Below are 27,116 nucleotides of genomic sequence, written 5' to 3'. Positions count from 1 at the left end.
TTCCTATTTGATCTTATAGTTTCACGTGTTTTAATATTTAAATAATCACTTAATACAGGCGGCTGGGTTATTTACTGCCACTGCTTTATTTTAATCTCACCTGAAAAAACAAAGTGTGTTTCTTTATTCTCTTCTGTCTCCTTTCACGAACGCAGCACTTTGACATTGTCGTGTAGGTGTTTGGTTCCTATTCAGCTGAAGGAGGAGAGGAATTCAGCAACGGTACCGGTGGAGTGGCCGGTTAATGGATGTCAATGGTCGAGCGAGTCCTCCCCACCGCTTAATTGCGCTAAAATTGGTCGAAGCTACTTTGTGAGGGGCATCAATAGCCTCGCGCCGCATGGGGTCTGAATGATTAACTTCTCCTTCCTTTCAAAGGCCTCTTGATGTCCCCTTCAAAGGCTGCGGGCCAATCAAAACCGCCCTCCCAGACGTCACCAGGCCGACTTGACGAGCTGATTGGTAGGACTGAAGAGGGGGGACGGCCCCTGTCCTTTTATAGACGACCCCATCCAGCGCGTAAAAGTAACTGGGCACCGGCGGCACCGCGGAGACGCACATTGGACACTATACACATCCGCTACTCTACTCCTCCTTGCGGGCTACACGGAGGTGCATGGCCCCATCCCCTTGTGTCGCCATGAATCCTGTGCAGGGGTCTCCGTCCCAAGACGCCAAACAGCTCCACCAAAAAGAGGAGACAGACACGGAGGGTGAGGACCTGCAGCCCAAAGACATGACCACGGAGAAAGGATACAAACACCAGCGGAGCAGCCTCCCGTTCAGCGTCGAGTCGCTCATTTCCAAGAAGACCACCTGTCGGACTTCTTACTCCCCGTCAGATTTAGCTCTAGTCCTGCCCAAGCCCACCGCGGCGGCGCAGGGCGCGCACTTCTCTCCCAGGACTTTTTACGCAGAGAGAACGCTTTCGGCGGAGAGCTCGCAGGGTGTTTCCAGTAGCTCCAGCGAGGACAGCCCGCAGTTTTGTGAGAAAGACCAGAGCACTTGGTTCCAGACGCCTTCCTTTTCTTCTCCTCCTCGTAAGTCAACCCTCCGCTATTCTCAGACAGGGACGCGCGGTTGAGCCACTGTCAGTCAAAGGCTCTTCCGTTATGGGCCTGGAAACATTGACACAGTTTTCTTGGGTCCATCACAGTGATATATAGTGAAAATGTCAACATTTGGCTGATTCACGGGTCGTTTGTCAGTTCGCTATTTATTATATTAACAGCCGATATATTTAGTGATATATTAAATACCCTGTAAACTTAAAAAAGGAGATTTGTGAATGTGAGGGTTATGATGTGCTGAGATATCACCTCGGCGGTCAGAACACGTTCATGTGTGTTTGTTTGCTGCTGCTTGTGTCCAGTTCACCTGCTGTGATGATCATTGTTCCCACGTTGACCTTAGATTGGATGAAATCCGATTTTAACTTATAACTTATTTGTCTTTGTCATTTTTCCCTGATAGGGAGCTCAAGTCCTACTCAGTGTACTTTAAGGAAACACAAAAACAACAGGAAACCTCGCACGCCCTTCACTACCTCGCAGCTGCTGGCGCTGGAGCGCAAGTTCCGCCAGAAGCAGTACCTCTCCATCGCCGAGAGAGCCGAGTTCTCCAACTCTCTCAACCTGACGGAGACTCAGGTGAAAATCTGGTTCCAGAACAGGAGGGCCAAAGCCAAGAGACTTCAGGAGGCCGAGTTGGAAAAGTTTAAACTGGCCTCCAAACCTGTCCTGTCTGCCTTTGCGCTGCCGTTCCCCCTCGGAGCGCACATGGGTTCTCCAACATGGGGCCCGTCCAACGGCTTCCCGAGGCCCAGCCTGCCGGTCCCCGGACTGTTTAGTGGACCTGTCACTTATGGGATGTACTATTTGTCTTAGTATTCCTGTATTTGTCCTTTCAAATAGGCTAAATGTCTTCAGATCATGGTTGCAATACACTTAAGTGCGTAACGCGTCTTTTCTCTCTCGGAAAACCACGTTTGTACTTTGGAGTTTAGAGAAATATTCTTACCTCCAGAAAAGAAACAGATTATTAAAATGAACACATTAAAAATGCATTTTTGAGCGTTAGTTGATCGAGTGCTCTTGTCATGTTAAAGTCCAGTGCTGTGGATTTTGGATTCACAGGCCTAAATTAGGCAAAACTCCAAAAGTAAATGTCAGGTTTTTGCACGACATGCCTTAATCCTGTCCACCGGGTCCCGCATTTAAAGTGGGTCCAGACATGAAAGCAATAATCTTCTGAAGCTGAGGAAAAGCGTTCAACAGAAAAGTACTTAGTGCCTTCAGAGCGGTGGTCACGTCAAGTGTTTCTCTTCATTCAGCATTGACTCTTATGTCTTCGTCGGTGTAGTTGCTGTTTGAAGGCTCCTTTACAGCAGTTCCTTCTGTGGGGAGCAAAATTATTCTTTAGAAAACACGTGTATTAGATGATATTTTTAATTTTTTTTAACTCTCACAACGTGGCCTTGATGGGATCTTGGGGGGATTTTTGCTGTAAATGTAAATAAAATGTGTAGTGTTCAGGTCCTCGCAGCCTCGCTTGATGAAAGTGGTATTTATTGAATATCTTTGTATCTGTACTGTGTACATACATCACTCTATCCAAATCTTCAGTTATTGTAAAAACTGATTTTTAGTAAATAAACATTATACAAGAGCTGAATGTGTGTGGGTTTTTTCGGTTTTTGTGTTTTGTTTTGTTTTTTTGTTTTTTTGCACCTGAATGCAATTGTGTATACTGCAGTATTCTGGTCTATGGGCCAGTGATACTTCAATTAATATTAGGCTTTCTTTCAAGTTTCTATTGGACACAATATGTCTTACCGCTTGTTTGATTTATTTTTTGATTCTTTTTTCTCCTCCTCCTGTCCTCCTCCTCCTCCTCCTCATAGGCCTAAGCGCCATGAGCATGCCAACTGAAATATCAACATTGTGTCACAAGTTAACAGCCTGGCCTACATTTATTTTATTTATTGGTTGCTATTTTATTGTAAAAATTGTCCTCCAAAAAAAAAATCACCCACTTTTTGTTAGTCCGCATTATTAGGAGCGCATGAATCTTGTACGAGTCAACTAAAGATGTTGTTTGGAACAAGATTGGGCAAAATTACTAAAACAGCTGATGAGTGTTTGAGGAAAATTGTAGCCTTTTAACCCATCTGTCTACGGTTGTAGTAAAATTGGTATTGTGTCAAATAAATACTCACTCAAACGTTGTTATTTGAAATGTGTTGGAAACCAATATGAGGCAATCAAATTGAACACGACAATAAGCTTATAAATCCTGTCTGATAACACATGGACGGGTTACCTTGTATAAACTTCAGTAAAACGCCTGCGTATTGCAATTATACGCAAGTACAAGACATAATGTGGATTTACTAAAAACTCGATGCTCACCGGTATTTATGAGGCCACACTTTATAAATGAGAGTGAATTGGATTCCAAAAATCCCCCAAAATCGTTTAATCCCCGAGTCGATATAAGTGATGCATTTAAAGTAAACCCAAAACCTTCTATCACCTGGATTATTTACACTTATTTATCGATGTGACAAACAATTTCGAATGTTAGACTTCTAAAACGCTGCATAAACCGGCGCTGTAGTCTTTTAGTTTTCCTTTTCCTTTTCCAAATTTCCGAAAATTAATATAATGCCATATCTAAATACCTAAACAAAATAATGAATACACTTGTGATGATTTATTGTTCCTCGGCTGCGGACGTGTAAACTTCTCCAAACTGCTATGCAAGTAATACTCAGTTAAAATTCTCTCCTTCCGCACGAGTGTTTTATCGTGGCAAAAAAAAAGAAAGAAAAGAGAAAAAAAAAAGAAAAACGCCGTATAGCGCTGTAAGTGCTCTAGGCGTCCAGTAGAGGGCGGTAGCGAGTCCGCATCTTCTACCATAATCACATGAAGAAGAGGGCTTTCCGCTGCTTCGTTCCGTCACACTAACGCTTTGAGTAGGAAGGTGAGTATACCAACGGAGAAACGTATGAAACTAAGTCGCAATGAAGTATGTGTTTATCGATTACGTTATTTAACATACAGCTTTATTGCATAAGCACTAACTGTATGCGCAAATGTAAGGCCACTCAATGTTGTGTTGAAAGACTGAAGGTAGAAAGACGCTAGTCTGACCTTGGTTAGCAAGCTATGACTCGCTCGCTTGCAGGCTAGCTAGCTAGCGTTTGCAGGATTGGGAGAATGTCGGATAGAACAAAATGTCAAGGTGTCTTTGATTAAACATTAGATATCACTTTGCCTTTTGGTGATTCAATAAATAATTTTCGATATATTTTGACTTATGGGTGAACTGAGGGTGTTGACAGTCTATTGAGGTGACATTGTAATAGCTCACGCAACGTTATTTGACAGTACAGTAAAATCTTAAAGAATATAAAACAGCTGAAATTCATTACCAAATATCAACTGAGCCGCAGTATCTGCGTTAGATTGAATTCTTTTACTTATATCGACATCAAAAATAATATGAGTACAAAATTATGAACATTTCTTTCGGTGAAACCTCATAGCTTAAAACTGGGGAATTACAAAGTCTCGTTGTTTCAACATCAACAACAGCATCTAAAATTAATGGAAACACCACTGTTGTACAACATCTGTGTGGTGTGTGACAACACATAAATACTGAAATAAACTGTTCAGTCACATGTTGGCTAAATGACTCTGTGGAGGGGCTTGGATGTGTCTGTGCTTCAAACACATTTTCTTCTTTTCAGACCGTAAGGATGGCAGGCCGTCGTGCAGTTATGAAGGCCGTTGACTGGTTGGCATTAGCTCAAGCTGTACATCCCAGCGAGAGGAACCTGTTCAATGCTCTGAAGACTCGCTCTGATGCCATCTCTGCCAAGTTAGTTTTACACCAACTAAAGGTGTTCATGTGTCATAACCAGCGACGGTGTAGTCTAGTTTGCAGTTGTGGCTGTACTGGGATTATATCTCTCATTCTCTCCCCCAACACACATCCAAACTGTGACATGACTCAACAACCCCGAAACCACCACTGCAATCACAAACATATACTGTACATTAGATTGAATGTAGGCCAGTCCTAAATCCTGGATACAGCATGTGATTTCCAAAGTCATTTAGGGAAGTTTCAAACATTTGGAGTTTATGTGAAAAGTGTCATTGATAACCATGTGCCTCCTTGCACAGATTGAAGTTGATATCTTGAAAACCCACAGCATTTGTGATGGCTATACTGCAACTACTGGTTATCACCTAGACTACAGCACAGATGATCAGCTAGACTCAGTTTCAGGCGGGTTTACACAGTGTTTAAAACATGACCCCAAAAGTTGTCAAATCAAAGAACCGGTTTCTTGCTGATAAGAAAACCACAGCATCCGATCTAAAGGGAGTCAAATGGCTTGATATTATCTTCAAATAGAAGTTAGTAAATCTGTCAGCCCTGCCAGTTTATTATTTGCTTTTTGATGCATCTAATCAGGTCGATGAGACGCATCGGTTGTCTCTCGAGGGACATTCGTGGTAGTGGCAGGCCAACTGACAAACTCTAGTTCTTCAGTCATTGTGCTGTACAGATTGTTAACATACCATAAGCTCATTCTCTGGTTAAAAATAAAATTTTTAAATTAAAGCTGCAAGCAGAGTTGTTAGGGCTTGAGCCCCACGCGGCCTGTGGCCGCACCGTTGACACCGGCCCCAATCCAACGGCGTCTTGGTCAAATCTGTAGGCCTTGTAGTTCAGGAGTCAGAAGCCTGAGTGTGATCAGAGAGAGAGAGCAGAGCTGAGAGCTGGCCCTTTAAGAACCCCTCCCCCACTGCTCTGTCTTTGATCTGTGCTAGAGTGGAGAGCAGAGGAGGATCAACAGAATTGTACTGTGTAAAAGTGAAATAAGTCAGCATACGTTGGTCAAGAGTGACACATAATAGCATATTTTTGTAGGGATTTTTGTCAGGAATGCATTGGTGTGTTTGTTTAAGCTGTGGAATGTATGGTGTAGACGTGAGAAGCGTTTGTTTGACAGTATGTACCCTGAGAGAACACGGTCTCCCCATAGGCTTCCATTGTAAGCGTGAAACGTGACTCCCCCACTTTGACGGCTTATAAAATCCAAACCGAGTGAGTCATATAAAAACCTTTAAAGATTTGTGAAGATCAGAGTTGTGTGATTAATCTGTGAAAGTTTGGAAGCGATAGCATTATGGGAGGCATGGCTCAGGGGTAGAGTGGCCGTCTAGCAACCAAAGGGTCGCTGGTTCGATCCTCGACCCCGGTGACCCTGTCAAAGTGTCCTTGAGCAAGATCCTGAACCCATAATTGCTCCTGATGAGTAGGTTGGTGCCTTGCATGGCAGCCTCCACCATCAGTGTGTGAGTGTGTGTGTGTGAATGGGTGAATGAGATGACACTGTAAAGCGCTTTGAGTACCGCTAAGGTAGAAAAGCGCTTTATAAAATTGAGTCCATTTACCATTTTACCATTAATGGCCTAGGAGGAGATAGATTTTGTTCGGGGAGTAAAAAAGAGTCCTCATTTTGACAGTTTTGTCCAATTTGTGGACATTCTGTTATCGATAGGTGAGGGATCTGAGTGTATGAATTTTTCGTCTTGATGAGACAGGTCCAACGGTGTGGGTCCCATCTCTGTGGGACATTCGTGGGAGGAGTTATAGCGCTGCAAATTATCTTAAAATGATCTTTTAGTTGTGTGGCTCCGTAGGTGGCACTATAGACTTTTTTTTTTTTGTGAGATTAGTGAATGTTTAGCCAGACTGGACAAGTGTGCCGAATTTCAGCGAATTTCATGCATGTTCAGGGGGTGAAATTACATCATGCGTATAATGCGCATATTGCGCGCGCTCATTGACAGCAAGAACAGTCTAGTACCAAGTTTTGAATGGGTGTGTATGTGAAAACCGGCTCCGGGCCGTCTGGCCGAGCTGCCTCATGGGTGTTGGGTGGGGGGGCTGGGACACTGTTTAGTGTGTGTTTTTAGTGCTGCTAAACGTGTTGCTCTGCCGAGCAAACATAATAGGGTCTTCGCCTGAAGTACCTTCAGGTTCAGGCCCTAAAAATCATTAAATTAATTCCTTTTTTGGTGTTTCCTTTGTGTCATTTGCAAACTTCCATTTTCTTCTCTTATACCAGGCTAAGATCCATACCAGAGACTCCTGCACCCATCAACTGGAATTTCTACAGGTCTGCAGTGGCAAATCCTGAGCTCATTGACGAGTTTGAGAAGAAGGTGAATCTAACTCATAAGGCATATGTCTCAGTCTCTCCAAGAAGTATGGGTTTTAACTCTCCCCACCACTGCACAGTAGGGTGCCAATACATAGGTTTCAATCTAAATGTATCACGAACTTTTAAGTCAATTTTCAGAAATTCAGCAAACGGGAATTTGACGTCAATGCACGTTTCAGTCCACTGCTCGAATGCTGATTTATTAGGAGTTGGTCCATGGAGATGAGCAGTAAGTGGTGTGCTCTTTCTCCTGTTTGCTGCTGCAGAAGAAGAGATGATGTTATTTAAAGAGTGTCGGTTAAACTGAAAACATACATGGATACAAATGAGGGAAACCAACCAGGGAGGATTTAAAGCTCGTTGATGGTCAATAGAAATGAAGAGTTGTGAATAACTAATATTAAAACAATCTATGTGCTCTTGGAAGAGTTCTGGTAAAGGGTTCTGATGAGAACAAACCTTGACTATCATACGAGTATGTCGAAATATACTCGCTGAATCAGCTTCTCTTGCACTTATTCATGTTATTTTTATTAATCCTCCTTCCCTGAAATTCCTATGCTAGCAATGTGGGTGATCAAGAGTCCATGTTTGAAAAGTTGTTTGAGATTTAACTAGTTTTGCAACTTTATAATTTTATTTTTGTGAAATTGGCTCATTTTAACCACCACACTTCATAGCAAATTTCCCTTTTCTCCTTATTCTCCTGTTGTGGTTGGGACTTCTCCAAATGTAAAAAAAAATGTACATTTCTATTTAATTATTTGGAGTTACAGGTTCCAGTCTCAAAGAAAACTATGCACTGCAGTCTTGGAATTTCAGTCATGCCATCTTTTAGTTAAGCTGCACATTCGTCAGCTGAAGCAGTCCTAGCCATGATTTAATCAGTGTAACATTTGTTTTGTTTTCACATTGATAATTAAAAAAAATGTTCATCTCGTCCGCAGTTCAAAGCCCTGCAGATCCCTGAGCCTATCGACACACAGACCAGCATCATCAGCGAACAGGAGGAGGAGACTGTAAGTAATCCATTCTTAATTTAAACCCTGTAGACTGTTACCAGTAAATTGCTAAACCCGTAAGTGCTGTGGGAATTGTTCACAAATGACCCAGAGAGCCAGAACTGAGGCAAAAAGGCATTCCACTTCAGAAATTAAGCAGATTTCCATCCGCTGTTCATGTATTTGCTCTTTGAATAGATTTTTAAAGTATTTCACTTTTTTTCCAACAGCAAAAAAGGGCAGAGACCTTCATTGCAGAATCAAATGCCCATATTGCTGAATTACAGGAGGAGGTGAGGATGGTAGCGTTAGTTACTATACCTCAAGGTGATACCTTTGAAATCATAAAACTTTCCTGTTCTTTTGTGCTTTTTGTGTTCCCAGTTGAACCTGTTGAATAACATGATCCCCGCCGACTTGATGACCAACGAGGATTTTGTGACTTACTTCCCTGAGTGCAAGTTGGACAAGGAAAAATATCCATACTGGCCCCACAAGCCCATTGCTGAACTGGTGTAGCAGGAGGTGAGAATAGTAGCATTGGTTAGTATCAGGCATGGGGGACTTGAGTTGATTGGCTTGACTTCAGTCAGACTTAAATCGTCAGATTGAGGACTTGCGAATTGCTTGACTAACAGTGAAAAAAGACTCGACTTTTCACTTGCTATTCATGACTCGAGACTTCACCTTGACCTTCATGCAATTTGCCTTCTTCGTTAATATGTGAATTATATAAAAAAAATCATAAATTTTTTTTTCTAACGGTTTCCTGTTGCATGTTGGCCAATCTGGCAACCTGTACTCTAACCAAGTGAACCCCGCATCATTTTATTTGGCATTGCAGGCTACACAAGGAGAAGTAAGTAATGCAAGATCTTGCTAGTTCATTCTCTTTAACCTGACGTTAGCTAACGTCCCATCTACGTAAGTCAAAAGTGACAGGAACTTACTGTTTGCATTCCAGACCATTCAAGTTTGAGTCATGGTGATGTTTTTGTGTTAAATTAATCCAGCTTTTCAAATAACAGACAATTAGTCTAAAATATGGTGTGATTCAGTTGGCAGATCAGTTCTGGCTAGCTGCTAGGTCTACATTTCAGTTTAGTGTTTGTTAGCTGCCAGTTAGCTAACTGCCAGTGTTGGGAAACTCAGGGCTATGAAAAGTAGTGCTAATGTATATCTAACTTAGTCATTTATAATTGGTATTCTTATGAGGAAAGTTTGAGTGGTAAATAGATGGGTGTGCTGCATATTTGACTGAAGTTCACTTTTGATGTGATTTTTTTTTTGTGACTTTGAAATGTTTGTTAACTCTGCATGCACAAACACCTCTCTCTCTCAAGCTGCTTTCACGCTGCACCAAAAACGCGGGTCAAAACGCGTTTTTTTTGGCACTCTGAAAGGGTCGACTCCTCATTTCGATCCCCGTCAACCGACTCGCCAAGCGACCCGGTTGTTTAGAGGCTCGGCTCGCCTGCAGTGTGAAAAAGGCGACCTGCGTCATCTCAGGTTTCACGTGACCTTCCTTTCACATCCAAAAAAATGCGTTTTTCAGTGTAAAAAGGGTAATACATTAACAAACGACAAAGCCTTCACACTGTTTCTTTTTCTCTTTCAGGGACCTCTTTAAAGGAGTAATGGACATAGAAGTCATGCTTGTTCAAGTTCACTATTAAATGCAAATTTTTTTGCAGCATATTGAAATATTTGTTGCGATAAAAGTTCAGCACTTTAAGACCATTGTCGTCCAGCTTATTTTAATTTTGTGACTTGACTTGTGACTTACTTGACCATAGCTATGACTTGACTCGACACTCACTAAAATAACTCGAGACTTGCTTGAGACTGAAATGTTAAGACACATGTCACATGTGCAAGTCGCACCTCTGGTAACTATACCTCATGATGATAAATTTCCAATTTAAAACCACCTTGTTCTTTTGTGCTTTTTGTGTTCCCATTTAGGCCAGTTAAAGAACATGGTCCTCTTAGACCAGATGACCAATGTTGGATCTCCAAATCAGCTTCCTGAGACCGGGTCAGATGTGGAAAATTAAGTTCTGAACTGTAATTGTATTTCTAGTCACCTACAAATAAAGAAAGTGTATTTCAAGTTGAACAGTTGGATGTTTGATTATTTGTATGATACATGTATGTACAGTACATACTGCTTTTTCTAAACAAAAAGGGCCACATGGAGGAAAGGCATTGTGATTAAATTCAATGTATCTCCTTCCTCCTTGGACTTCCCTGTTATTATTTAACAGACATTTCAAACTGTTCCACATTGCATCATTGCAGTTCCAATGAAATCGCAGTAGATGCTTGGACGTTTCCTGATTAAATGAATGGCACCTCTTCCATCGATCTTGCAGGGGTAAAACTACTGATGAAATCATTGCCGTGCTATTGACGCAAGGAAACATGCGTGCGCATCGGTTTTATAGGCTAAATTAACGGTCATAATTCCCGTTACCCAATCATTTATCGACAGAGTGTGTCCCTCAACCCTTATTGGACCCTGAAGCTTTATTTACGTAGGTTTGGGCGGGACATCTAGCCTGCAACACATGCTTGAAATCTGATTGGTTCAGCGTTTCAGCGTCTCGGTTGCTGATTGGCCAGAGTTCATGGAAAGCGTAAGACAGGGGGGGTTTCATCAAAGATAATTTCCCTTGCACGTTATTTGACCGTCATTGACGATTGACGGGGTCCATCAGTCCAGGTAAATTGTTTCTTCCGACAAACTTACCTATCATAAAATGGAATGTTCAACGTTTGATGTGTTTTAGCTAAGGTGTGTGTGATTGAGCGAAAGTTTTCCTTAGCCCGGCTCGCAACCAATGCCGGAATCGAGTCTTCGGTCCAAGTCTGTCAATAATGGTTCCCAGTAAAAATGCCCGACGGAGGTCAAAACTCGGAAAAGAAAACGTTCCAGTGCATCATACAGGGGTTTTCGTGTGAACACATAAGCTATGTTAAAGTTGTCAAGGCTTATACGATAGGACGACCAGAGTGGACCGCTATCGGCAGCTAGCTAACGGAATGGTTAGCCAACAGAGCCTTACAGATGGGATAGTCACCGAGGTGTCCTGAATGTTGGCAAATATTTCTTAAGAGTTTACAATGTTTAACCTCACGCATTTCACCAAGGACTGGTATTAGCGCCTTAAATCCTCAGAGTGTCTCTACATTTACACTATTTCTTACACGTGTATAACACAATAACAACCAGGCCCATAGCTCTCCAGCTACAGTCACTGTTAGCTAGCTAACGGAACAGCATTGCGTCAACACGGCTGGACAAATGTTCGTGGAGTTTCTGAACAGGACCACACACCCTCTTTACTATTCTGTTAAACGGTTCCCCGCAAGCTTTGTGTGTTTACTACACAAGCAAGCCGCTCTGTTCATGATTTACAAGAGGTCAATAATGTAACACCTATGTGGGAGAAATTATGCCGAACTATTTTGGCTGGAAGGAAATATGAGCGGATGTGTCCTCAGAGTTCACCTTGGTCAGTCATGACTGTACCAGTGTTTCACATCATATTTTGCTCCTGGACTCTAAAACTTGTAGACTGGTAAAAATTTAAAGGTCACATGCTTGTCTTGACCCTTTAGGGTCAGAAGTGACAGACTATCAAGTGTCTGAACCAGTTATTTATCTCTTACGAGATCATAAGTGGATGCAGAGTTCCAGCATTTTTGAATATGCATCACATTTTCAATAAGATTGTTACTGCAATGTGTCCTTGCCATATATTACCTTTGTATAAGTATATAATAATGATTCAATTATATGTTGAAATATGCTGTCAGGAGATCTCATTAATTGTTGTCAGTGAACAACATGATTTGCATTTAATACATATGTAATTAACAAATGACCATTGAAAAAGCAAAGAAACACATTGTTTCAGAATGTGTGTGTACCTTAGAATCCAAGAAACACCAACTAATGTTTCCGCACCTTTTCAAATTTTCCTTAACGTGATAGAATTCTTCACCCATATTTGTATCAGAGACCAACCATTTACTTCTAAGAGAGAGCTATCATCCCTGATAGAGCCCACAATATGTTAATGTTGATTATTGGGTTTTGAATGTGTATCAGCTTGATGTAGCATGATATTTAGCCTACCAACCTTAAAGGCTTTTGATTTTCATCATGACTGTCATGGCCTAGAGTTTACAGAGTAATGTGGAAACAGACATGTTTGTGTTTAGCCAGGTCTGCCCAGGACAGTGGAGTCAACACTAGCTTTGTTGTTCATAGAGAACAATAAGAGTTGGCTTGATGGAGCGAGGCACTGCTAGGAGGCTAGAGGTTGGCTTCTGCCTCGTCTCCAAGGAATAACAGGCCTGTGATTTTCTGACACTGGTTTTCCCACACACAAAACTATGTGGAATCAGTGGGAGCCCATCTGTAGTAAAGCTAAATGTAGCTCAAATTTTGGTGGACTTTCTTATAAGTGTTGATGAAAGTATTGTTGTACCAGACCCGGAGGAGGAGATTGTTTACATCCCTGGGGACAATAGTTACTCTCATGGCCAAACCCTTAAGCTAGAATTAATGGTTGAACAGGCAATTTTCAGAGTAGAAAAAGATTGTAAATTATAGCTGGCTACTTTCCAAACAACAATAACTGGAAAAATGTAAGCCGCATGTTATTATGTGCATTTAGTATTATGAGATCATTTATTTCAATATCTGTTTCTCTTTAAAAACTAATACTTTTAATACGATTTGGATGTTGTGCAGATTTAATATTCATTTAATGCTAAAATTGCTGTTGAAGAAAATAATAGCCTGTAGCCATTCTTATTTCAAAGGATTCACATGTGAGAGGTTGTGCCCTTGAAGTCCGTTGTCTCTTGCAGCAGCATCCTGTTCTGGGGTCTGTTATGACACAGTGTTACTTCATGACATCCTCATCCTTCCACTGATCAAATTTCATCCATAAAGCAGTTCAGCCTTGCTCTCACAGCCTCCTATGTTATAGATTAGACAGCAAATGCTTCAGACCAAAGCTTCAGCTCATGCCAGCCTGTCATTTCACAGTCATCAGTATTTGCGGTCAAATGTTTGAGCTAAATCTTCAGAGCTGCAATGTGTTGTTGTGCTACCGAAAAATAATTGCAATTTTGACAATTGATTTTTTTTTTATTAAATCAAAACTTGAGCACCTGATAAAGGTGATGGCTAACTGTAAAATGTGTTTTGATCTTTTACAGACATAACTGCTAAATAAAGAAATCAAATCGATCACCAAAGAGAAGTTGCAGACCATCGCCATGAACAGAATAGTGCAATTTCTGTAGTCAGTTTTATTGCAAGCCATTTTGGATTAAATGTCATCTATCATTATTTACATACAATCAGATTTCCTCCAGACTGAGAGTTTTTGCCTGTCAGCAATGATCCAGAGGTTTATGTGGCCTCCCTTGTTGGCCAGTTAGATTGACCTCCAGTCTCTCTCTTTGCTGGAGTGGTCAGGATAGGAGTGGGTAGTTGGTGGACCATGGCTAAGCTAGCATAGCTTTTTATTTGTCCACAGACAAGCTACAGCACATATGCCTGTGTCAGCTGAATCACCCTGTTCTGGCAGATGTGGGCAGGGAGATGGTATGTGGCAGGCAGGTCCAGATGAACTTTATTGCTGCAGTTAAGAAACATGCCAAAGAAATTTCAAATTGTGCACATTTGTAACAAATCATCTCATAATTTTGTTGTAAAATCTTGTCTAATCCTCAACACAGTGACATCAAATTATTAGGCTAAGGTAAGGAGATCATGGAGTGAGATGGATAGACAGAAAGGGGGGTGGGGGGTTACCATCTGGATGGATGTTTATATGTTATCAAGAATGCCTGGTGGGTTTTTTTTTTTGTTTGTGAGTAGAGACAAAAGCCTCGCCCAGAGACCCTCTGTCCCTGACGCTGAAGCATGCAGTCATTTGACCCCTCTGCTAGTAGCCGGTCGGCTCATCTGCAACTCAGGCCCCGTCTCTCCCAGCCTTGAAACCCGCCTCTTTTCGATGGTCTTAAACAGTGTGAGATGTCGCTTCTATGCTCAGTCGGTGCTGAATTTGTTCATGTTTGGTGTTTTAGTTGTGCTTCTGATGAATGGTGTTGTCCTCTTGCTTTTTTTTTATGTGTTTTATTGCTACTCTTCAGCACTTCGGAGATCACAATCAGAATTCCATACACGAGGAAATACATTTTGGAGTTTTTTGGATTCGAGTTGTGAGGATTGTGTTAGTTGTGATGCTAAATGGCTAAATCAACCTTGCACATACTTGCTTGCAAGTCAAGTTTAATATTTTGTGTCTTTTAATCCTTTACACCCCTAAGCCCCAGCTAGCCAGACAGGATTGATTTTGTTGTTAATGCTTTTGCCCTCTTTTTATTTCTAGGATTACTTTAGCTTTCGATGTCTGGCAGTTACTGAGCATTTCTGTACTTTATAAGTGTGTAACAATAGTGGGTAATCACAGAAAAATACAAAAAAACATGGGTTTTTAGAGGAAAGAAACAACAGCTTTATACACATGGATAACCATGTGCACAGCGTGACAATATGAACAATTCTACATCTCTAAACACTGCTATAAACACTTGAAACAGCTAAACTTGCCGCTCAAATAGTCTCTTTCCTTGGCCTCTGCACTGCCTGTTGTCAATTTCATCCTAATAGCATGTATATGGTTTGGAAATCGCAGAGTCTCTCCTTCAATGATGGTATCACAGTGATTTGAAAAATCCTGCCACCAATGACTGCTTTGTTGTAAAAGGGTTTACCTTATGGGCAGTGATGATTTCTCTCAACACATTTTTGAGTAGTTTCAAGCAGCCCCGCATGGGTGCATGTACAAGAATAGTTTTACAATACAATTTCTCAATTTTCCCCTGATAGCCAGATATTGTCATGTTGATGACGTAGACACTGTGTCATTTCTCTTCCTTCGACAATTGAGGGTTTTTTGTTTGTGAGAGGATGTTTACTGGTCACAAATTTCTACAAGGAGAGTGTGGGTTTGCAGCTGAATATTCAATGCAAATATCTTCACACTATAGACCTCTATTTGTTTATGTATGAGTTAACATAGATTTGTTTGTGTTTCCAGTGGCCGTTGATGGACCATCCCTATGAAGAAACACGGTTACAATGGGACAGAGTACCTCGGAACAAGAGGGCCAAGAAGACAACCACGAGGTTGGTTTGTTCACTGTATTTGCTTGCAAAAAAACACTCATGGAGTCATGCACTGAAATGTTGGTTAAAAAAAGGTTCTGTAAATGCAGCATTGGAATGTGGGATTGCCATCAGAATTGGACTCAAATTGATAAAGAATAGGGAAAGAAAACTCTGTGTCTTTAGGTTTTGTCATCACAACATTTTTGATTAGCAGGACACTTTATTGAAAATACACCTATTTTCCATCCTCCCCAGTGCCAAACAAGAAAATGAATACCCTGTGGGAATAGCAAATAAGTGTATTTCCCAAAAAGTTGGAACTGTTTTTACAAAAAAACATTTAGTAAAAACTCATAGTGGTGTTGAGTACCTTTTGTAAATAGGTAGAAAATCCCTCCTATTAGTGTCATCTAGCATCACAGATCAGTATAGCAGTTGGTGACTTCTTCCTATCACTGGTACAGGAAATGTGTTGGGTAAACTTTAACAATCGAAACAGACAGTTGCAAACCTTAGTTGTCAGACCACACCTTTCGACGAATGATGTCACAGTTATGTACAATGATTTCCAAACTTGGGCGGCATGGTGGTGCAGTGGTTAGCACTGTCTCTGACTTTGAATGTTCTCCCTGTTCCTGTGTGGGTTCTCTCTGGTACTCCAGCTTCCTCCCACAGTCCAAAGACATCAAGAGGGGACGAGGCTGATTGATACTCTAAATTGACTGTAGGTGTGACTGGGTGTGAATGGTTGTCTGTCTCTATGTGTTGGCCCTGCGATGGACTGGCGATCTGTCCAGGGTGAACCCCGCCTCTCGCCCTTAGCTGCTGGGATAGGCTCCAGCCCCCCGTGACCCTTAATAGGAATAAGCGGAAGAAAATGGATGGATGGATTGCTGCATATTTACTCATTGTCTGTCAGGAACACTGTCAAACTGTCAGTGTCCAGCTCAGGCATTTTACTGCCATGCAACCTTTTGCCCCTCACATTCTAATCAATAACCACTGATAACAGACAAGTAGTCCCACTGGCTCCTAGCCAGAACACTAAAAAGCTATTACTCTTGCGCTTTCAATATTGTACCTGAGTGCAAGTTCCAAAACAAACATGTTTATCTTTATCTCATCAGGATCTGACTACAGTCTGCACGCATGGTCTAGTTTTGATCAATAAAGGTGTACTTGATGTTACTGGATTTAAGTGATAAAGGTCTACTTGATCAAGCATCTGTACAGGTGTGAGCTCACTCAGGATGGATTAAAATCTGGTTACTCAGACCACATTTGTTACATTTGAATGCAAATGAGATCTGGGCCACACTATCAACTCACTTCCTCAGTGGAGGTCGAGGTACGGAGACATACATGCACCACAGCGACATTTTAAGTGTAGTACCAGATGGTTTGTGGGTTGTGGGACTCTTAACTAATCAGATACTTGTTCTTAATAAAAAAATCTGCTGTTTTCTGAATTAATGAGATGCAGCCATCCACACAACACGCGCTGGCCCCAACTTTGCTTCGCGCCACTGTTCTACTGTAGAACGCTGCCATGCTCTAGCTTGGCAATTTTGTACATTTCATATCCAAACCAGCTTATCTTCGCCTCGCCACATCTAAATAATGGACGAGGAGAATGTAGTTGTATGAGCAATGTCCCAAGCCATGTAACCAACAACCCCCTCACTGTTCAGTAAGTATCCTTTCGCGTCCTCTTCCTTTTGACGTGCTGCAACTCAACACTTTCTACTGATGGGGGAGGGTGTCACCTGACGTACATCATATCATAAGCCACAATGCTGCTGTGTTTGAAGCTTCAGAAACATATTTGTAAAAAAACAAAACAACAAAGTTCGGAAGAATGGAGGAGGTGAGAGATGTTGCTGTATCTTGGACTTGTCCTCTCGTTTCCTCGCACTGATGGCCAGACATTTCTGCCTTAAGGACGAATTCCTGATTGTCACATTCCATTACACTCTAGTGAAGCCTTCAGGCTCAGCCACACGCAGCGTTTCAGTTTGCATAAAGATGTTAGCAGCATATGGGTGTCATACCTATATGGAGAGTCCCTGTTTATGCTTGTATTAGTTATTTCTCCGTATTTCTTTGTTACATCAGGACGGTTTTACCAACATCAAGACATTTGTGGAGGAGGAACTACAGACTAGCATGGTGAGTGTGTCGAGACATTTTGTCACTGCCTTTATTTCAGCTGCTGTTTGGTCACCCCAGTGGAAATGGCAACACCACCACACATGTTTCACCATGCTTCCAGAAACAAGACTTGAAAATTGCTCTGCAGCTGCCAGTGTTAGTCAGTTTGTCACCATGCAACAGCAACACACATCACCACTCTTCCTCTGTTGTTTTTTCTGCAGATGGTGGGGATGGTGATTGGTGCTGGCATCGCCATAGTCCTCATTGCCATCCTCATCTTCTTCATCTTACGGAGGATCCAGCTTCGAAGTCAGTAATTGCTGCGATGCATTTTTTTCACCATGCACTGTTAACATGGATAATTGCATTTTGTGTATATGTCACTGCTAATTCGTTTGTCATCCCTCATATTTCACAGACCTTGAAGCCCAGGAGGCTCCCAAATACCGCTTTCGCAAGAGGGACAAAGTTATGTTCTATGGGCGGAAGATCATGCGTAAAGTGAGTGTCTGCAAAGCAGTGTGGAGGTTGTCCTGACCTTAAATCAATGCCATTCCAGTTAAACTAGTTATTTTATCATAACACTCTCAGTAACTGCCCATGCCTCCAACATCTGTGTTACACTCCCACCCGTTACTGCGACGTGCGTGTCCATTCCCACCCATACACAGGATTAACATGACCATTCATGCCCACAAAATAATGACCCTTTGATTTTGTGTCTTATCCTGCTCCCCTTGGAAAACACACTCATTTACTGTGTCGTATTAATTTGCTACTTCACCCAAAAACTGTATTTTGCCTTTCATGTGCTAAGGCACAAATAAAACCGCACACTGCAGTGAGATTTGCATTAGGGCCTGTGGGAGCCTGCCCCCGATGCAGTCCTCTTAACTTAAACCACTTCAGTTGCAGACTTTGCATCCTGTCTAGTCATACTAATTTGTTTCTTTGCAGGTCTCTCAGTCTACCTCTTCACTGGTTGGTACATCTTCCTCCTCTCGTCCACGCCTGAAAAAGAAACAGAAAATGCTCAACATTGCCAAAAAGTACACCAGAAACCTAATTTTCACCAATCCGAACCATTCTGCTCCAACTGTTTTGCAGTCAAGCACTTAATCGCATTTTGTCTCCCCCTTCCAGGATCCTGCGCTTTAAGAAGGAGGTTCCCACACTGCAGGCCAAGGAACCCCCTCCCTCTGTGCTGGAAGCAGACCTCACTGAGTTTGATGTGGCCAACTCTCACCTTCCCTCAGAGGTGCTCTACATGCTTAAAAATGTCCGGTAGGTTGGTCTTCCTTCTCCTGCGTGTGCCCATAAACCTCACTATATAGCATTCAGCACAATTTTACAGATTCTTTTAAAACCAGCTCCACATTTCCGAATATTCAAACAAACCATATGTTTGCATGCAAGTATAGAAACATCCCAGCCATCTTACCCCGCTGTTATCTTTCCCATCAGCGTGCTGGGACACTTTGAGAAGCCCCTCTTCTTGGAGCTGTGCAAACACATGGTGTTTGTGCAGTTCCAACAGGGGGAGTATGTCTTCAGACCTAGCCAGCCTGACAGCAGCATCTACGTGGTCCAGGAGGGAAAACTGGAACTGTGCCTTACTGAAACGGTACACAGACTTTGAAGCTGAATACTGCATTTGTTTTGGTTTTTGGTTATAGCTGTTGTGTATTTTGGTACAAAGTAAATGCTTAGTCTTACACATAAGGGCACTCGTTGGGGTACTCGAGCAATATGGCAGTGGGGGAGGGTTGCTTACTTAGTGATCAGTAAGTGTTGTTCAGGACATTTATTAAGTCTCAAGAGATATTTAACTTGACAGAGATCGTGGTTCAGGCTTTACTTAACTTTTGAAGAAAAAAAAATCCAGATAATGACTATGAACACTGCTACTTATTCTTGTGTTTAAGGATGGTAAAGAAAGTGTGGTGAAGGAGGTTTTTGCAGGAGACAGCGTCCACAGTCTCCTCAGCATCCTGGATGTCATTACAGTAGGTTACTCACTTTATTACAAGCACACAAATCTGCATCCACAAGGTTGCTACTTCACAAACCCTCCTAAGCATCAACTGGATGCCATTCCCCCATTGTAAATTCCTTATTCATTGTTCATTCACCTTCATTGATTGACTCTCCACACATTTACACCATCGTGGAGAGGGTTCATCCATTGACCTTTTATTTTGATTAAACGCAAGCTCATCTTTAAAAGCTTTTAAATATACAAATTAGAAATGGTGTCAGTGATTTGAAGTGTTGTTTGGTTAATCTCTGTGTCCAGGGCCATCAGAAGCCTTACAGAACGGTGTCAGCACGGGCTGCAGAGGTTTCTACTGTTCTTCGTTTACCTGTAGAGGCCTTCCTCTCTATATTTGAGAAGTACCCCGAGAGCCTGGTGCGAGTGGTACAGGTGAGATTTCTTTTGTGTTTAACGCCAATAATCTTTAGTTTATATAAATTTTCCAGAATGTTGTTATTGTATTATGTAGCTCAGTCCTGACTCATTTCTTTGGGTCCAGTTTTGTATTATTTGCTATGAGCTAACAAATGTTCACACTCATAAACCAGAAGTAGATTTGATCAAGTCATCTGTCGGTTTGCATGATGTATCACATGACTCACGTCCTGTTGTATCTGCTCAGATTATCATGGTTCGTCTCCAAAGAGTAACAGTTCTAGCCCTGCACAACTACCTTGGGCTCACAAATGAGCTCTTCAGCCATGTGAGTTTATAATACACACTCATACACACTGAGTACCATGCGGACATCTGATGGTGATGTGGTTTGACATTTCTTTAGGAATATTTTATCATCTGCTCAGTAAACACTGTTTTATCAGGACTCGAGGGCTAATTCAGTGTGTCTCTCTCTTTCCCCATCACACACACACACACGCACACACACACACACACATACAAACTAATTCCAAAGGAAATGCAGCCTTCACGTCTGCCACCGTCTCCTCACCCTACTCGTACCAGTCCCGTCCGCCATGGCAAGCGCTTTGGTAGTCTGACAGTGCCTGAGGAGCATCGGGAAGCTGCCATCAAGGGTGAAGTTACAGGTAGAGACACATATTACATATTTATTTATTCCTTCCCAGTAAAGTTGAATGTATTTCTGAATTTCTGCTATAGCATTTTCTTCAAATACTTTTAAAAAATTTACTCACAGGTGGAGAACAAGGGAAGGATGGAGCAATCGTGCCAACCCTTAGCAGGACCATCTCCATGCCAGTGGATATCGCTGGTGAGGATCTTCTGTCTTGTTAAGAGATTCCTGATGATAAATACAGACAAGTTCATCATGCTTCACTTGGCCTAAGTTGCTTTTGAATTGTTTTGAAGGGGGGGCTCCTACTCCTTTTTTCCAAAATGTCGAATAGATAACCTTTCTTATTTCTTGAGGGTCACTTGGGCTGTCACCGGCAGACATGAAGACACTGCTGCACTATTTTATTCCTCTTTACATAGTCTAAACTTAGGTGTGGCCACAATCAATAGATACATCTGATTGCTTCTCACTTTGATATTTGCCTCCCTGGGTTAAAGCGACCTGTAATTGGGTGCCATGATAGAAGAACATTTTAATCTGCCTTGTCTTTTAAGCTTTGTCCTCACACTATCACTTTTTAGAAGTGGAACCAGCGATAGATATTTGATAGATTACCATATTTTGTAAACATGCAACATATTCATGTTTGACAAATGGACAACGTTTACGTTATCCACCTAACCACAGTATAATGTCTTTTAAATTGTGCAGAAAACCCTCTTGATTTCACCTTTTCAGGTATACAGAAAGGCCTGCGATCAGACTTCGACATGGCATATGAAAGGGGACGAATTTCCGTTTCAGCAGAGGATGGGAACACTCCTCCCAACTTTACTCGGGTTAGTACACTACAGACTGATGACATAAATTATACCATGTTGACTATTGACTCCCTTAAAGTACATATAATTGAGTCATTGTCTGTGCAAATATAATGGAGCTGGACTGAGATCAAAGGCTAAAAGCTTTCCTCGTGGTCATGCATAACCTTAAAGAAATCAAATGTACCTAATGTACCCAAACTCAAATATGTGTCACCAGCTACATTAAAAAAAAGGTAATAGTTTCTCACCAAAAATTACTGATTGTCTCACAGTTTCTTAACAATGTGTTGTATTTTCAAAATAAGAAAAAGTAGTACTCAGTTTTCAGTATATAAAAAAAAACAAAGTTAACTTGAGACATGCTAATAAACATCTCAGCAATAATTTCCACATCTTGTACATCCTTACAGTCTGTGTCCCAGGACCAGCGGGAGAAGAGAGTGACAGTAGATGAGGTCCCCTTAGGGATCTACCTCTATCCAGAGGGAGAACCGGGGGTGGACAATATTTTCACTCCCGTCACCAGCCGATCCTGTTCTGCGCTGTTTGAAGAAGCGCAGAAGGAAATCCTGAGGCTCATGAAGATTGAGGTTTGTTTGTCTTAAGTTACGCTGTAGTTATTTCATGACACATAGACAACATGCTATAAATACTATTTAAAAAAACAAAACAAAACAAAAGAAGAACAGAGTACGTTTAGACTGAAATTAAGATTTTATTTAAGTGCCCACATTCTAAAATCAAGGGTCACTCATACCCACATACTCAGAGGTGTGAAGGAATTGTCAAGCCTTTTGTAGAATCTATTTTGGCTTCTCTTCAGAAAAAGCAGGGTTGATTGGACAGGACCTACAAGTGCAGTTATTGTAGTGTTCTTCCAATGGCACTACATTCTGCTGGACCAGATTTGTCATGGACTCAGAAATTATAATAGACGCATTATATGATTCTTTTTTTGCATGACCGAGCACATTGTCATAAATCGCCCTGAAGCATCTGTTTACTGATGAGTATCTCAAAGGAGGTCAGTTATCCAGATAAACTGCATCGTCGTTAGATGAAGGGAGGGGGCTTAGTGTCAACCCACAGTCTCCAAAATAAGTACTCATGTACAGTTGCAGTTTAAATCCAGAAAAACTAACACTGACAAACCAGCGTCCAGCTGAACCTGACACTAATAACTCTTTGCATTGATTATTCAGAAATACATGCACAGTATTTACATTTTGTAGACATTCATTGGTTCTTGACATATAGACAACATGCTGCAGCTACTATTTGTACTATAGTATTGTGTTTACTGGATTCTAATATTAGTTTTACCCACACTTGTACATGCATTTGATGATAAATAGGAATGGGTGGTATCTTATTTTTTCACTTCACTGGGGTACATGGTATTTGACAGTATTTTCAACTAATCTGAGTGGAAATTTCTGCACATCTGTCATAAAAACAGATGTTTTTTGCATCCATATACAGGCTGGACAATTAAGTTAATGTTGAAGAATAGACTGCTGCTTGATCTCCACAGAAAGATGAACCAAGCTGACAGAAAACATTCTATGTATATTCTTAACATTGTTTGACATTTCTCCATCTTTCCTCTCCGTCGCAGGACCCATCCTTGTTAAATGGGAGAGTGACCCTGCACCAAGCCAAAGCTGGGGCTGTCTTGGCCAGACAGGGAGACCAGGTACTTACCTCATTGCACCCCTTTTTTTGATAACATTCAATTAACTGAACTGTCTTCCTTTTTCCTAAAGAAATATTATCAATGAATGACATTTATAAAAATCAAATCCATCCTCCTGTGTTTCCTCTTTCCCGTCCTCTTTTCACTCTTCAAGGATGTGAGTCTGCACTTTGTCCTGTCTGGTTGCCTGCATGTCTACCAGCGGATGATCAATAAGCAAGAAGCTGTCTGCTTGTTTGTGACCCACCCAGGGGAGATGGTGGGTCAGCTGGCTGTGCTCACTGGAGAGCCCCTCATTTTTACCATCAAGGCCGTCCGAGACTGTACTTACCTCAAGATCTCAAAATCTGATTTCTATGAGTGAGTAGTTTGTCCAAAGAAAACAATGTTTATCAGTTTTCACGAATTAAAACTGCCCATGTTGTATCTGTAAGAATCCCGATCAAATAACTCCCCCCCATGAAGCCCCAATTTTAAGTAATATCTCCTAGAATTCAAGACACTTCTTCCCAAACCACATAAAAACCTTGAATCTAACTATAATTGCCACAACCTATTAGTTTATGTAACTAAACCTTTCTTTAACCTTACTGAGGAGTCACATAAGTCCCTGTTCCTGACGTCTGTGGCTGTGTTGTTTACAGGATCATGAGGGAGCAGCCCAGCGTGGTGCTCAGTGCAGCACACACTGTCGCAATCCGTATGTCTCCTTTTGTTCGACAGATGGACTTTGCTATTGACTGGATGGCTGTGGAAGCTGGAAGAGCCCTCTATAGGTGCATTACTGCAGCCTTTACTTGCACTGTCATAGTTTGCATACTGCTTTTTGTCATTACCATCACGTCACAAATTTTGTTATACTTGTACAATAACAATAAAGATATTCAATTCAATGCTTTCATAGGTCATTTTTAGTATGTATGATGTTTACTCCGTGTTTCATCTCATCTCCAGACAGGACGACCAGTCAGACTGCACGTACATTGTCTTGAATGGACGTCTACGCTCAGTCATTCGCAAAGCAAATGGCAAGAAGGAACTAGTTGGGGAATATGGAAGAGGAGACCTCATTGGAGTGGTGAGTACAGACCTCTGTCTCTCACAGTCCCATCATGCCCGTATAAAAGAGAAACCTCATCTATCTTTTTAATTTCATGTAATTTGTCACCAAAAGTTACAAGATTGGTTCTGCAAATCGTTCTTTGTTGTTTTCTTTGTTGTCACATTTCTAACCCAGATCTTTGTCAGGCCAACACAATACCACAACCATCATTTTATATAAACTATACATCTTTAAACAATGAGAGTTACCAACATTTATTTACAGCGTATTTTGGGTTGTGTTTCGTATAGATAGGAATATTAGCTAGGGGGCACAGTGGTGCAGTGGTTAGCACTGTCGCCTCACAGCAAGAAGGTTCCGGGTTCGAGTCCCAGCTCGGGCAAGGGATCTTTCTGTGTGGAGTCTGCATGTTCTCCCTGTGCCTGTGTGGGTTCTCTCTGGTACTCCAGCTTCCTCCCACAGTCCAAAGACATCAAGAGAGGACGAGGCTGATTGATACTCTAAATTGACCGTAGGTGTGACTGTGAGTGTGAATGGTTGTCTGTCTCTATGTGTTGGTCCTGTGATGGACTGGTGACCTGTCCAGGGTGAACCCTGCCTCTCACCTGAAAGCTGCTGGGCTAGGCTCCAGCCCCCCTGCAACCCTGAACAGGAATAAGCTGAAGAAAATGGATGGATGGAATATTAGCTGTTTTCACAGCAGACAGGTGTTATCTACAATAATAGATGCTCAGTGCTCAGTCACTAAGGAATTACCAAAAAATCATCCTCATGGAATTCAGCAATCCTTTATTCAAAACAGATGACAACAGCTGGAAGGCAAAGTTATAAAGTATGTAAATAGTTACAGGTTAAAAAAAAGACATAAACAAAATGTAATATTTATATTCCAGCCAGCAGTTTACATTGAGGTCTGAAGTAGGCCTTTGAACTATGGAAAGTAAAATGGATGTGCTTGTGTCCTGTCATGTACTTTAGGTGGAAGCTTTGACCAGACAGCCCAGAGCTACCACGGTCCACGCTGTGAGAGACACAGAGCTGGTCAAACTTCCGGAGGGAACTCTCAACAATATCAAAAGACGATACCCACAGGTTAGTGATTTATACTACAGCACTGTAAATATACTATCTGGCTGAAGTTGCGTGCACTGAATGTTGATGTATTTGTTTAGGTGGTGACGAGGTTGATCCACTTACTAGGCCAGAAAATTCTGGGGAACCTGCAGCAGGGTCGTGGGCCATTCTCAGGTAAGGTGATTATTTTGAAGATTGTAATAACAATAAAGATAACGAAGTAAACCAAAATAAATTAATTTGCCTTCAACGGCAAAGTATAGAACACAGATCTGCACCTTGGCTTTGGACATGAAATATAATTGGTTTTCCCTGGACTTACACGCTACATTCCTCTACAAAGTTTTATGAAAATTGGCCCACGAATTTTTCTATAATTTTGGTGAAAGACAGACAAATAAACCAACAGATGGAGGTGAAAACATAACCTTCTTGGCAGAGGCAGAAGTAACAATAGCTATAATCAGAATCAAGGTTTGGGCCTATGCATGCTGCCACAAGAATTTTCCCTTGGTAATTATGTACAGTAAAAATAAACTGCATTGTTCAAAGTTTTTGAAGTATTATAATTCTAAATTGTAAAATCGTATACAAACATTTTAAAGACAAGATGCTTATTGTTCTGAGTTGGTGGCATTTCAGCATAACAAGAAATCTAGCTCCATTCTTCTGTGGTTTATTTTCTCTTCCTTGGTTTTATAAACTTAAACGCTCACTCACATTTAACCCATCCTCTATTCTCTCTTGTGCAGGTTCAGCTCTGAGTCTGCCCACGATGACGGCCAGTGCTGATGTAACCAACCCCGCTAGCAATCTCTCTACTGTCGCTGTGTTGCCTGTGTGTGACGAGGTACCGATCAATGCATTCAACCTGGAGCTCAGCCATGCCCTCAGTGCCATTGGTAGGACACCAACTTGCCATTTATCAGAAGTATTGCTCCCTGTCTAGTTTGTGTTCCTATACAGTCATCAGTCCTGTCTCTGTTTGACATTTAGGACCCACTCTTCTATTAACCAGTGACATAATCAGAGAGCGACTGGGTGCTTCTGCTTTGGACAGGTCAGTTTGATTTTTAGACCTTAAAAATTCAATATGTTTCCATTTATATGTGTTTTATATTTGCATTACTTCCAGTGTCATCATCACCCTCTGTCTCGCTGTCTTTTTCTGCTCATGTATCAAAGCACTTCTCAATCCTGTCTCTCCTCCCTGTCCCTAAGTATCCATGAGTATCGGTTGTCCGGCTGGCTGGCCCAGCAGGAGGACATCAACCGGATTGTCTTGTACCAGACAGACAACAGCATGACCCCGTGGACACAGCGCTGCATCCGTCAGGCAGATTGCATCCTCATCGTTGGACTGGGGGACCAAGAGCCCACACTGGGAGAGGTATGTGTGTCTGAAACAAGATTACGACAATAAAACAAACTTTTCAAATTATAACAAAAAAAAACCACTGTCTGTCTTTTGTCTCCTTCCTCATCTTTTTGTCTCTAGTTGGAACAGATGCTGGAGAACACAGCAGTCCGGGCTCTGAAAAAGCTTATTCTTCTACACAGAGAAGACGGCCCAGGACCCTCCAGGACAGTTGAGTGGCTCAACATGCGTAGCTGGTGCTCAGGGCATCTTCACCTCAAGTGTCCTCGCAGGGTCTTCTCCAGACGCAGCCCTAGCAAACTGGTACCATCACTTAATGATTTTTTGTGTAGTGCCTGTGAATTATAGCCTACAACGATACATTTATTAAAAAATCCTCTGTATCTTTAGATCTTCAACTGTTTT

The 27,116-nt window shown here is 41.7% G+C and overlaps 3 protein-coding genes across 6 annotated transcripts in view; all 3 read left to right on the top strand.

Moving 5' to 3' along the window:
• The first annotated feature begins 542 nt into the window (after positions 1–542).
• Positions 543–2,660, top strand: LOC147257218 (homeobox protein MSH-C-like). Its single transcript, XM_086210139.1, has 2 exons — positions 543–1,040; positions 1,474–2,660. The coding sequence occupies exons 1-2, from the start codon at positions 617–619 to the stop codon at positions 1,884–1,886; spliced, it is 837 nt and encodes a 278-aa protein (XP_086066265.1). The 5' UTR covers positions 543–616; the 3' UTR covers positions 1,887–2,660.
• Positions 2,661–3,847: 1,187 nt separating this feature from the next.
• On the top strand, positions 3,848–10,369 carry atp5pd (ATP synthase peripheral stalk subunit d). Of its 2 annotated transcripts, none has more exons than XM_086210138.1 (7): positions 3,848–3,984; positions 4,757–4,887; positions 7,154–7,250; positions 8,197–8,268; positions 8,481–8,543; positions 8,635–8,775; positions 10,216–10,369. In XM_086210138.1, the coding sequence occupies exons 2-6, from the start codon at positions 4,766–4,768 to the stop codon at positions 8,767–8,769; spliced, it is 489 nt and encodes a 162-aa protein (XP_086066264.1). In that variant the 5' UTR covers positions 3,848–3,984; positions 4,757–4,765; the 3' UTR covers positions 8,770–8,775; positions 10,216–10,369. The 2 variants fall into 2 exon arrangements, with proteins under 2 accessions (XP_086066264.1, XP_086066263.1); XM_086210137.1 differs by lacking the exon at positions 3,848–3,984 and adding an exon at positions 4,009–4,029.
• A 519-nt stretch (positions 10,370–10,888) lies between these two features.
• Positions 10,889–27,116, top strand: part of pnpla6 (patatin-like phospholipase domain containing 6) — a 28,622-nt gene continuing 12,394 nt past the window's right edge. For all 3 annotated transcript variants that reach the window (XM_086211043.1, XM_086211044.1, XM_086211045.1), the window contains exons 1-25: positions 10,889–10,975; positions 15,381–15,469; positions 17,567–17,620; positions 17,827–17,914; positions 18,024–18,106; positions 18,563–18,654; positions 18,749–18,889; positions 19,070–19,229; positions 19,531–19,611; positions 19,902–20,030; positions 20,263–20,343; positions 20,554–20,686; positions 20,797–20,871; positions 21,415–21,515; positions 21,911–22,090; positions 23,119–23,196; positions 23,351–23,556; positions 23,841–23,972; positions 24,151–24,274; positions 25,238–25,351; positions 25,432–25,507; positions 26,086–26,235; positions 26,330–26,393; positions 26,555–26,723; positions 26,832–27,014. In XM_086211043.1, the coding sequence (XP_086067169.1) occupies positions 15,422–15,469; positions 17,567–17,620; positions 17,827–17,914; positions 18,024–18,106; positions 18,563–18,654; positions 18,749–18,889; positions 19,070–19,229; positions 19,531–19,611; positions 19,902–20,030; positions 20,263–20,343; positions 20,554–20,686; positions 20,797–20,871; positions 21,415–21,515; positions 21,911–22,090; positions 23,119–23,196; positions 23,351–23,556; positions 23,841–23,972; positions 24,151–24,274; positions 25,238–25,351; positions 25,432–25,507; positions 26,086–26,235; positions 26,330–26,393; positions 26,555–26,723; positions 26,832–27,014 (2,742 nt within the window). In that variant the 5' untranslated portion in view covers positions 10,889–10,975; positions 15,381–15,421. The remainder of the gene's footprint in view (positions 10,976–15,380; positions 15,470–17,566; positions 17,621–17,826; positions 17,915–18,023; positions 18,107–18,562; positions 18,655–18,748; positions 18,890–19,069; positions 19,230–19,530; positions 19,612–19,901; positions 20,031–20,262; positions 20,344–20,553; positions 20,687–20,796; positions 20,872–21,414; positions 21,516–21,910; positions 22,091–23,118; positions 23,197–23,350; positions 23,557–23,840; positions 23,973–24,150; positions 24,275–25,237; positions 25,352–25,431; positions 25,508–26,085; positions 26,236–26,329; positions 26,394–26,554; positions 26,724–26,831; positions 27,015–27,116) is intronic.

This window comes from Aulostomus chinensis, chromosome 8 (assembly GCF_037954235.1).
Source record: "Aulostomus chinensis isolate RoL2024-O1b breed Wild chromosome 8, RoL_Achi_v1.0, whole genome shotgun sequence".
Lineage (NCBI taxonomy): Eukaryota > Metazoa > Chordata > Actinopteri > Syngnathiformes > Aulostomidae > Aulostomus > Aulostomus chinensis.
The sequence above is the reverse complement of the archived record's forward strand: the minus strand, read 5'-3'. Positions and strand labels throughout refer to the sequence as shown.